The sequence below is a fragment of the Helianthus annuus genome, chromosome 16 (genome assembly GCF_002127325.2).
Source record: "Helianthus annuus cultivar XRQ/B chromosome 16, HanXRQr2.0-SUNRISE, whole genome shotgun sequence".
NCBI classification, from domain to species: Eukaryota; Viridiplantae; Streptophyta; class Magnoliopsida; order Asterales; family Asteraceae; genus Helianthus; species Helianthus annuus.
In genome coordinates, this window is record NC_035448.2 from 98,945,936 (window position 1) to 98,958,694 (window position 12,759).

At 38.4% G+C, this 12,759-nt stretch overlaps 1 protein-coding gene across 1 annotated transcript; it reads left to right on the forward strand.

Moving 5' to 3' along the window:
• Positions 1-4,054: 4,054 nt before the first annotated feature.
• On the forward strand, positions 4,055-12,044 carry LOC110940032. The gene is made up of 10 exons (XM_022181591.2): positions 4,055-5,587; positions 6,121-6,594; positions 6,684-6,985; positions 7,248-7,916; positions 7,993-8,271; positions 8,348-8,509; positions 8,585-9,502; positions 9,596-9,811; positions 9,928-10,188; positions 11,572-12,044. The coding sequence occupies exons 1-10, from the start codon at positions 4,201-4,203 to the stop codon at positions 11,884-11,886; spliced, it is 4,983 nt and encodes a 1,660-aa protein (XP_022037283.1). The 5' UTR covers positions 4,055-4,200; the 3' UTR covers positions 11,887-12,044.
• Positions 12,045-12,759: the final 715 nt, after the last annotated feature.

Below are 12,759 nucleotides of genomic sequence, written 5' to 3' on the forward strand. Positions count from 1 at the left end.
CGAATTGAGAAAATCCACACTGACGAACAAAAAGCTGATTTGCATACCAAAGCTTTTGATAAAAATCGGTTTCAATATTTGTTAAAACTTAATGGTATGAAATTGCTTTCGGTGTCGGATGGAATTGTGAGCGTTGATGAGAGTACTGTTGCGGATGAAGACGAGAAACAATCTGCGATGGTTTGTCGATTTTTTACGTGTTTTGGTATTTAGGGGGAGATAGATAGTTGTACATAGTTTATTTTTAGAAAAATACAAAAACAGTAAAAAATGCAAAAATCCAAAAACATGATAAAATTGAAAAAGAGCTTGTGTATATAGGGAAAATGATTGTACATCAGCTAGACAATTACAGTATGCTAAAGATTTGAAAAGTCAAAATGAGTTAAACAGTCTCACTAACGATGTGTCGATAGGTTTTCGCACAATTAGTAAATTTATTCAGGATATAAACCTAAAATTTCAAACTGGTGAAATTCGTGGGGAACACTACATGGATATATAGGTAACCCCTGAAATCTCGTTTGAAAGGTCCCATATTCTGAGATACTAGGTCTTTATACTCGGTGATATCTGGGGTATTATTCCGAGACTTCTGCTGTATGGAAGTACTGACCTAGTCCCCGAATAATACTTTCTACAAAATGCTTGAAATATAGCATCGCCCTCAGCAAGCCGATGAAACAATAAAATTGATAGTCGCTGCTGTTGTAATGCTAAAAGATCCTCTAAAGGGGACACACCAAAAGTCGAGCCGTCATCTCTCTGCTGAACGGAAGTTCTGACCTGAGCTCTCATGGTTTCGCAATTAACCCCTTACAGATATCATCTGTGGTATACTCACCTGTAAGACTGAATATCTGGGATTCTGGATACGGGAGTATATTCAAGAGGTGGGACACATGAATTGATCTAAGTTCTTAAGACATTTAAACGGTATCCTGAATAGATTGAAGTTTGTGTGAGAATTTAAGATGGATCAGTATATCAACAATCGAGGTGAATTGTTTAAATCTAAAAATGTAATGTAGCTTAACGGTACTTGTAATCTGTCTGAAATGCTGATATGATTCCCTGACACGCTCGCCAAAAATAAAACTTGTAAATAGTTTACTTTTCTGCAATTTAAGTTTTCTGTTATTACAATTTCTTAGTTTAGATCACTTTAAAATCCAAAAAGATTTTATTTCTGCTTTATTTTAGACAAACCAGAGTGGAAAGTTGATTGTTGGATTCTAGAAAGATGAAGCAGATGCAGGAGATTCTGAGCCGAAGAATAAAGAGAGCTTACATTGTTGGAAGTTTGAGAGTTTTCCAAAACACAAACAAGTTCATTAACTTGATACTTGTTATTTTCAGAAAAAGTTGAAAATGTTTTTACTAAATCAGTTTGATTCGTCAAAAGATCAACCAGGGGCATTAAATTGAACTTGGTAGATTAATCAAGTGATCAGGGTCATTAATTTGAACTTGAAGTCTTGAGGGGATTTCTAAAACTGATTGAATTTGTATTTGTTATTAGAAAAGATAGATTGTAATGTTATTAGTTGAGTAACAGGTTTGGAGACTTCATTATTCCCACAGAGGCAAACTGTCAAAGTTTGAACCAGATATCTCAAGATTCCAGCATACTGAGAGGGGGAGTCTGTGAAAGGGGGAGTCTGGATCAACTAAAGGGAAGATGAAAGTTAGAGACAGGTGTTAATACTGGAACCTGTGAAGAATGCTTACGAGGAGAAGACAGAGTTGGTGAAAAGACAAAGACTGAAGACTACGGATCTGAAGACTGATAAAGACTACGTCAACATCCAAGGGGGAGTCTGTTGATGCATAGGATGTCTGTTGACTACGTCTACATGAAGTTCTAAGTCAAGATTGGTCAACAGGGGGTCAAATTGTCAAGTTTATGTAATTATAGTTGTAGGTCCGCTTTTATGGTCTTTAGTATAGAGGTCCGCTTATAGGTTCTTTAGAGGTCCGCTTATAGAACAAAGTTGTAGGTCCGCTTTTGTGTCAGTCACAAAAGCGAACCAGCCTTGACTATAAATAGCTTGTCATTGGAGCGGATTTGTTAGGTGTTGATGTATGTTCTCTGGAGCGAAACTCTGTCAAAATTATCTTAGAAAGCAATAAAAGCAGTGGAATTGAAAGGACAAGCTGTTGTAACATCATATGTACTGATTCCGCCTTTATATGTGATGATGAGCTACCTTGACTGACTTTTCGGGTCATTACAACGGTCCAACATCATCCATGGAAACAATGTAGCTCTAGCTCCAAACCATTTCTATCTTTGTCTTGTTTTTTCTCGTACTTTCCTTTCACGGTGGTCTCTCCCACAACACTCATGACGGATAACAAATGCACCCATCTAGCCTCCGATAATCCAACCCTGTGTTGCCCGACCAATTCTCGCCCTCCTACCGCCTGACCTCTGGCCATGTTGGTTGCTCATTCAACTCAAGCAGCGGTAAATGCGCCACCAAGGCTCAACTCTTTTGCAATGGCTCCGGCGGTACACCGTTGGAAATTCTAGCCGAAATTACCCTCACCACCTATACACACCATGAGTAAATAAACCTACACCTACCTATGTTCACCTAAATCAATGGCATGACATACATGCATATGGATGTGTGCTGAACCACTGTGAAAGTGCCCATCTGCAAATTCAACATATTAATTTCCTTAATTTAAGCAAATTGAAGAAATTTTGTCAACAGAAATCAAACATATGTAACTGGATCACATTTCCCCCAAAGTGACTGTTTGATCCGGGTGCTTTGTGTTAAGGACCCACCTTTCCGGACCCATAAGCCTCATTAAATTCACATCCTAATCATGTTGTTTGATTTGTGTATGCATTAACTACAAGTACTTATGTATTGGATTAAGGATACTTTGATTTTATGATGCATACAAGCTAAATTTCTAGCTTAAAGTGGTCAAAAGTAGCATACTGATTGGATGGTGTGTGGAGCACAACTATCTGATCAAAAGGCACATAACAAATAATAATACTGTTAAAAGGTTTAAAAAACTATTGAGTATCACAAAACACCATATAAAAACTTTCTTATGGCCACTATGTTCTACCTCCCCTGTCCAATATAGATACATATTGTAACACTTCTGTCACATAACACACATGTATACCTTACACTCCTTGCACTTTTTCAAGAGAAAACCCTTACACACTAAGAGAAATGTGATACTTTCAAAGTAATAATACAAAGCATACCATTTAAGGATTACTACAATCCGACTATCACTAATGCCCCATTGTTTTTGTGCCACATTTTTAATCCACGGATATTGCACCACACATGTCACATTGACGCATCTGTCCTCACACACCTTATAAGTTTTATTTTACAAAATTCTTGTTTTTATTCGCATGAAAACAAGTTACATGAGTAGAAAATATCATATAAAATGATATCATATCAAAAGATACCATAATCTAGTTGGACATGACTACAACATTGTATCGTACAAAACACACATCCACGTTACACATAATTCATACTTATTACATCATTTATGTCATAAAAACACCCAGATACCAAAACCCTTTATCATTTTATTAAGCAAAAGGCATAACTTTTACCTAATGTAGCCCCATGCCTACTACATCAAAACGATATCATATCACATTCTACCATAATCTAGTATATATCATTACACCCGTACAACATACATACCACACGCATAAGTTACCCAATGACGCACTACGCCTACTACATCAAAACGATATCATATCACGTTCTACCACAATCTAGTAACATATCATTACACCCGTACAACATACATACCACACACATAAGTTACCCAATGAAGCACCTTGCCTACTACACCAAAACAATATCATATCACAATTTACCACAATCTAGTAACATATCATTACATCCGTACAACACACATACGTTAAACAATCCTACATTTTCGCGTGACGCGTAATACGTTAAACAATCCTACATTACCGCGCGACCATTACGCGACGATATCGAATCAACACCCCTCCCAATTTGTAAAAAAAGAAACCCAAACCTTGTACTAGCCAGCCTGACCATCTCCCACACCACACCACACCACTCTCCATCTCCATATCATACATTTCATTTCATCATCTAAACAAAAATCAAAGGCAGAAGAATCTATAAATAGAAGACAACTTTTCGTTAAATCAAACCAACAACAATGAAGCATCACCATCACCAACCCTCATCTGAGGCTGTATCTTCATCATCTTCACCCGCAGAAGCAGCAGTTTCCTCCTCCTCACAACCGCCGCCGCCGCCACCACCGTCCTTACAGCTCATGAACGCCACCACTCCGGCCACTGACGACCACCCTACGCCGCCGTATTCTCGCGATTGTTCCTCCTCCTCCTCCTCCTCCACGTCATCATCATCCTCATTGGAGTCCGTGACAATCGAGCGGCGCGGTGAATACGCCGCCGTGTGCCGATGGACGATCTTCAATTTCCCTAGGGTTAAGACTCGGATATTATGGAGTAAGTATTTTGAAGTCGGCGGTTACGATTGTAGGTTGTTAGTGTACCCTAAGGGCGATTCACAGGCATTGCCTGGATATATATCGATATATTTACAAATTATGGACCCTAGAGGAACTTCCTCATCCAAATGGGACTGTTTCGCTAGTTATCGGTTAACTGTTGTAAACCTAACTGATGATTCAAAGTCTATACATCGTGATTCATGGCACAGGTTTTCGACCAAGAAGAAGTCGCACGGATGGTGTGATTTCACCCCATCTGCAGCGATTCTCGATGCGAAATCCGGGTTTCTGGTTAGTGATGATTGTTGTGTGGTTATCACTGCTGATATTTTGATATTGAATGAGAGTGTTAACTTTGTGAGGGATAACATTGAGCTTCAGTCGAGTTCTGTGTCCACTTCTGTTCCGGTTGGGGATGTGTTGAGTGGGAAGTTTACTTGGAAGGTGCATAATTTTAGTTTGTTTAGGGAGATGATTAAGACACAGAAGATAATGAGCCCGGTGTTTCCTGCGGGAGAGTGTAATTTGCGAATTAGTATTTATCAGAGTTCGGTTAATGGAGTGGATTATTTGTCCATGTGTTTGGAGAGTAAGGATACTGAGAAGGCGTCTGTTTCGGATAGGAGTTGTTGGTGTTTGTTTCGGATGTCGGTTTTGAATCAGAAGCCGGGGATGAACCATATACATAGGGATTCGTATGGGCGCTTTGCTGCTGATAATAAAAGTGGGGATAACACCAGTTTAGGGTGGAATGATTATATGAAAATGATGGATTTTTCAGGGGCTGATTCAGGGTTTTTGGTGGACGATACAGCTGTGTTTAGCACGTCTTTTCATGTTATTAAGGAGCATTGCAGCTTCTCAAAGAATGGGGGGTTAATTGGAGGTAGAGTTGTGAGTGGTGCTCGAAAATCGGATGGCCATATGGGAAAATTCACATGGAAGATTGAAAACTTCACAAGGTTGAAGGATCTTCTTAAAAAAAGGAAGATTACCGGTCTTTGTATCAAGAGTAGAAGGTTCCAAATTGGAAACCGTGATTGTCGCCTTATAGTTTATCCTCGAGGTATGAAGTGTGATTGCCCTCTTTTTGCACAATTTGTTTTTGACAGTTTAATAACAATGTAGTGAGCTGTAGAAAGAATTACTGCACCTTCATATCAGCTGATAGTTCAATCGCTTTGCCAGATCCCAAGAATCCAAAAGTTACTTAAATAAAAACTTATGTAAATATAAGCCTGTAATATTGTGATGAACTAATAGGTGTGCTCTGTCTTGGCTTTCACTAAACTATAGTTATGCCTTTCGTGTGGTTATTTCATTATTGTGACTTCAAGTTGTTATAATTACTTTCTAGTGTGTAGGTAGACCTTTTCTACTTATAATTCTTTTGCTATTTAGGGGTTGAGTAACCTGAATTATTGAGTTCATACTAGCTGCAACAAACTAATTATCAAATGATAGAATAACGTTACTTACATTTTATTTGTTACTTCTTGAAATAATTATAAAAGTTTGTCAAACTCCCAACACCATCAAAAGTAATTATTGAAACTTTATGAAGTATGATGTTCACATTTGTGCTTTTCATTGTATCAGGGCAGTCTCAGCCACCATGTCATCTTTCAGTTTTCCTAGAAGTTACTGATTCACGAAACACTACAAGTGACTGGAGTTGTTTTGTGAACCATCGTTTGTCAGTTGTCAATCAAAAGATGGAAGACAAATCTGTTACTAAAGAATCTCAGAATCGTTACTCGAAATCTGCAAAGGACTGGGGCTGGCGGGAATTTGTTACTCTCACCAGTCTATTTGATCAAGACTCTGGGTTCCTTGTTCATGATGTTGTTGTATTCTCTGCAGAAGTTTTAATTATGAAGGAGACATCCATAATGCATGAATTTACTGATAGAGAAAGTGAATCTGGTAATACTGGTCTTGTTACAGATAAATTAGGCAAAATGAGTTCGTTTACATGGAAGGTGGAGAACTTCTTGTCTTTTAAAGACATAATGGAAACTCGTAAAATATTTAGCAGATTTTTTCAAGCTGGTGGTTGCGAGCTTCGTCTTGGTGAGTGGTTTTCTAATGTTCACCTGTTGTTAATAATTGATAATAATTATCTTTATACTAGCTATGACAATCGTGTTTTTTTATTGCAGGTGTTTACGAGTCTTTTGACACAATATGCATATACCTGGAGAGTGACCAGTCAGTTGGCACTGACCCCGATAAGAACTTTTGGGTCAAGTACCGGATGGCTGTACTAAATCAAAAGAATCCGTCCAAAACTGTGTGGAAGGAGTCATCGATTTGTACGAAAACTTGGAATAACTCAGTGCTTCAATTTATGAAGGTTTCGGATATGCTTGAAGCAGATGCGGGATTCCTTGTACGAGATACCATTGTCTTTGTTTGTGAAATATTAGATTGCTGCCCATGGTTTGAGTTTGCAGATCTAGAGGTCAGTGTGCTGGTTCCTTTATTCAAAATACCTTTATCTAGATTTTTCTTTTGTTGTACCCAAATATAATTGTCATAAAAAGTATGTTTAGAAGCATCACTGTAGAGAGATTATTGTAATAATGTAGCTAATTTGTAAACTTAAATTACGATTCTGAAGGTTGTTTACTATAGGGGCACATTCAATACAAAACCAATATAAGTAGAGAACCGTGAGAATTGGCAAATAATGTATGTTATGGTTTATTTGTCTTCCGCAACAGGTTTATGCTTCTGAGGACGATCAGGATGCTTTGACAACTGATCCTGATGAACTGATTGATTCAGAGGACAGTGAAGGAAACAGTGGAGATGAGGAAGACTTATTCCGGAACCTTCTTTCTAGAGCAGGTTTTCATCTCTCATACGGTGATAATCCGTCCCAGCCCCAAGTCACTTTACGAGAAAAGCTTCTCATGGATGCCGGTGCAATAGCCGGATTCTTAACCGGACTTCGAGTTTATCTCGACGACCCTGCGAAAGTAAAACGTTTGCTTCTGCCTACCAAGCTCTCCGGTACCAATGACGGGAAGAAAATCGCTAAAACCAATGAATCTTCACCGAGTCTAATGAACCTTTTAATGGGAGTCAAAGTTTTACAGCAGGCGATCATTGATTTGCTTCTTGATATCATGGTGGAGTGTTGCCAACCATCAACATCCGAAGATGATTCCTCTGATAGACCTTCTCCGGATGATAATTGTTCTCCAGAACCTTCACATCTTCATGTAAACGACCGGCTGGATTCCGGTACAGATGATATCTCTACTGCTTCAGCTGTACAAAGCTCAGACATGAACGGAAATCACGCATCTGAAAAAAGCTACACTTCTTCTCCACCTGAAACCAGCGCTGCCGCTACTTCATCAGAGAGTTCATCCCTTCGCTCTAAGGTATACATTGTTGGAGTAATCCAGTCCCTTAGTTATTTTCTAAAAAATGGTTTACGTACTAATGTGTATCTGACAGGCTAAATGGCCGGAACAGTCGGAGGAACTATTAGGATTGATTGTGAACTCGTTAAGAGCGCTGGATGGAGCTGTTCCGCAAGGCTGTCCTGAGCCAAGACGAAGACCGCATTCTGCACAAAAGATTGCTCTTGTATTAGACAAGGCTCCTAAACATCTGCAACCGGACCTTATTTCTCTTGTTCCGAAATTAGTTGAGCATTCCGAACATCCACTTGCTGCTTCTGCACTCTTGGATAGACTTGAAAAGGCAGATGCAGAACCCGATTTACTACTACCGGTAAGATACTTTCTTAGTTGCTTTCCCTGGTGTCTTGTTGGCAATTCGGTTATCTTACATGTGGTATCATGTTCAGGCTCTTGGTGCCCTTATCCAGTTGAAATGCAACAGTGAAGTATGGGAACGAGTTCTGTTTCAATCTTTTCAACTTTTGGAAGACTTGAATGATGCAGCTCTTGCAGCAACAGCCGACTTTATCTTTAAAGCTGCATTGCACTGCAAGCATCTTCCAGAAGCAGTAAGCGTGTATAACCTGCTTTTTGTTTTCTTTTTTACTTCCAATACTTGCTAAAATACGTGTTACTCTGTGCAGGTCAGGTCTGTCCGTACACGGTTGAAACATTTGGGTGATGAAGTTTCCGCTTGTGTTCTTGATTATTTAAGTCGAACGGTAGCAAGTTGTACTGATGTTGCTGAAGCTATATTAAAAGACATCGAAAATGATGACGATTATGTCGAAATTGGCCCATCAATGCCTTGTGGAATTTACTTATTTGGTGAAAATGGAACAGACGATCAAACGTTCGCTGCTCCTACTGCTAATTTTTCCGATATATACATGTTATTAGACATGTTGTCCATCCCATGCCTTGCTGCCGAAGCTTCCCAAACATTTGAGAAAATTGTGTCTCAAGGTGGAATATTGGCGGCATCAGTGGCAATGGTTTTGGAAAGACGGCTGGCTCGGCGGTTAAACATAACATCAAAGTTTGTTGCTGAAAATCATCAGCATGAGCAAGTGGCTGTTGAAGGAGAAACCATAGAACAGTTGAGAGTGCAAAGAGATGATTTCACTTCTGTTCTTGGTCTAGTTGAGACATTGGGGCTCTCTAGAGATCCCGGTGTGATAGGATTTGTGAAAATGCTTTATGCTATATTGTTTAAGTGGTATGCTGATGGGCCCTACAGGTTGAGGATACTGAAGAGGCTCGTTGACCGAGCCACTAGTACTACAGATACTAGCCGAGAAGTAGATTTAGATTTGGAAATTTTGGTATTCCTTGTTTCTGAGGAACAAGAATTTGTTAGACCGGTTTTAAGCATGATGCAGGAGGTTGCTGATCTGGCAAACGTTGATCGTGCTGCTCTTTGGCATCAGCTGTGTGCCAGTGAAGATGAAGTTATACGCATTCGTGAAGAAACCAAAGCTGAAGTTTGTAGTATGGCTAAAGAGAAGGCTGTTCTGGTTCAAAAACTGAGCGATGCTGAGGCCACTAATAGTCGTCTTAAGGTAATTCCGTAATTGTGCTATTGATTATCTATGTTAATTACTAAAAAGTTTCTAGCGGTGGTTAGAGCTATAAATGTTTTGATGAAATGGCAGATTGATATGAAGGCTGAAATGGATCGATTTGCTTTGGAGAGAAAGGAAATGTCTGAACAAATGCAAGAACTTGAAAGTCAACTTGAATGGCTTCGCTCAGAACGTGATGATGAAATTGTTAAGCTTACCACTGAAAAAAAAATATTCCAAGAGAGGCTTCATGATGCAGAGGCACAACTTTCTCAATTGAAATCCAGGAAACGCGATGAGTTGAAGGTATTTCTTTTCTTTTCTAATTCTTCTTATTTCATTGGGGATATTTCTTATTTGTAATTTGTATAATTTTTATGCTCCCCTTGGGCTTGAATCATGTATGTGTGTGGCTGTTGCAGAGGATAACAAAGGAGAAAAATGCTCTTGCTGAAAGACTACGGAATGCTGAAGCTGCAAGGAAAAGATTTGATGATGAACTGAAACGTTATGCAACGGAGAATGTCAGTCGAGAAGAAGTCAGGCAGTCACTGGAGGATGAAGTTCGAAGATTGACTCAGACTGTTGGTCAAACCGAAGGGGAAAAGCGTGAGAAAGAGGAACAAATTGCTCGTTGTGAAGCATATATCGATGGGATGGAATCCAAGTTGCAGACTTGCGAGGTTCGTTATTTATTTACCTCTTATTGATTTTACTTGTTTTGTTTAATCCTCTTTAGAGTAATTATCTGATATTAGGAGCATAGATGATCCTTTCTAATATTTTGTGTCATTAAAAGGTAAGAAAATACAAGTGGATAGGGTGAAAAATCATTTGTGTGCATATTCTTAAGTTTTAAAAATATCAACACTGGTTTACCATTTAGCCTTGTGATTTTTTTTCGAAATATTCTCACTTTGCAATCAGAAATTGGTGTATATATATATATATATATATATATATATAGCCCAGAAAATAACATTCCATGTCTCGTGTCACCTTTTTGATGGTATCAAGATGAGCTGTGTATTGTGTCAAAATAGGTCCTGGTTGAAACGGGTCATCTTTTATTTTAGTATGGTTAGAAACGGGCCACATTTGATTGGGTTGATGACTTAATATGTTCATTTTTTAATATTTGTAACCATGGTTATCAATAGCGTCCATAGCGGACGCTATGGCGAATAGCATGGCGTGGCGGCCAACCTCCGCTACAAGGTGCATAGCGACCATATAGCGACTCCGGCGGCGATTTCCGGCGAAAAATTCCGATTCCGGTGATGCTTTCTGCTGGAAAGCAGGAAGAAGAAGAAGATGAAGAAGAGAGCGGCTGGGTTTTTAGCGTGTTTTAGGCTTTAGGGTTTTATAAACTATGAATTCTGGCCAGAAACCTGCAATTTCTGCCGGAAACTTGCTGGAAACTTAGGAAGAAGAAGAGCGGCTGCGTTTTTATTACGTTGGAGCCTTTTTAGGTTAAATAAGTTTATGGATTTTAACTTTCAACCCTTCTATCTTTCATTAAGTTACATTTACTCCCTAAAACTTGTAAAATTTACACAAAAAGTGTAAAATTAGTTTGTGTATCTTAACATTTAACCCCCCCTATTTTCACAAGCTTACATTTGGTCAACTTATATTTTTATACATAAAAAGGTATAAATAAACATTATATATATAAAAAAATTATATAGATAGCTATTTTTATTTCTTAAATTTTTAACTACCTTATCGCTAAACACGAAATAGCGGGCGCTATTTCATCGCTATCGCGAAGTAGCATATAGGTACTTTGTCGCTATTCGCTGTCGATAACTATGTTTGTAACATTAATTATGATTACAGAAACACTGTTATCATATAATACTTTGCATAAAAGGATTTAGGCAACTTCCATTCTGTTTTGACTCGTTTTTGTATAACTAATTTTTATTCGTTTGAGGTAAATCAACCCGTTTACAAGTAATCTGGCTGGCATTGCTACTTCTACTACTTTATGTTTGCTTTGCTAATGCTATGAAAGTGAGTGAAATAAGAAGTGTGGTTAACTGATGGCTTTACATTTGCAGCAATACATCCACAGTCTGGAGGCATCACTTCAAGAAGAAATGGCCAGACATGCGCCTTTATACGGTGCAGGGCTCGAGGCTCTATCAATGAAGGAGCTCGAGACAATCGCCCGCATACATGAAGAAGGGCTTAGACAAGTTCACGCACTCCAACAACGCAAGGGGCCCAGTCCAGCTGGCAGCCCTCACGGTCACAGCTTATACGCAGCAGGTGCACCAAGTCCAATGGCGGTTGGACTTCCTCAAAATGGTATGGGGGTTCATGGCAATGGACATGCAAATGGTGCAATTGGACCTTGGTTCAACCATTCTTGAACCACCTGAGATTTAAAGAGCGATGTTGTTTTGGCATTTTGGCTGGTAAGACTATTGGAATCATAAAGAGATCAATAGAAGTAACATTAAAGGAAATGTTTTTGGAGTTTTCCATTTCTTATTAGTTAATTCAAAAGCATCTAGAGAATTTTTGGTTATTGAATATATTTTTGAATTAGTGAATATATAATAAATAAATCTCACCAACGCCCTCTTACAATTTTTTTAAAACAAAATTCATTAGATTTTTAAAACAATTTGAAGCATCTTGTAAACGCATCCGTTCATTCTTGGCCATCTATAGCTGATGTGGCGGTCGATATGGACGAGAAAGATCATGGGGGCGACACACACGGAGAAAACCTGTGAAAGAGCGAGGGGGGGGGGGGGGTGGAGGCACCAATTTGTTCTGGGAGGGGCGGCATTGCCAATGCGGATGAGAGAGGGGGCACCAAAAGCATATTGTATTTAGAGGCGGCAAGGCTTGATATTCGCTTGTTTCGAACTCTATTTCTAATGCAAGAGTTTAGTTTGTGAGTAGTTTATCAAAGCTCAGTTAGGCTCTTATTTATTTATTAATTAATTTATGTAAATTTATAATTATTATTTTCTTTATATGTTTTCTTTATATTTATCTACTATAATAAAAGAAACCAATATTTGGACACGTGTCATTCATTGAAGACATCCTCAAATATATAATTATCTTATATTAACTAAATAAATAATTGTTAATTTAATAAAATATTATCCTCAAATCTAAATTGTTAATTTAATATATTTTTAAAACAAATACCTCTCTTTCCTACTTATCTTATATTTTTGATCTGATTATTCCGATATTTTAGGACTTATTTGTTTGTCGTACAAAAA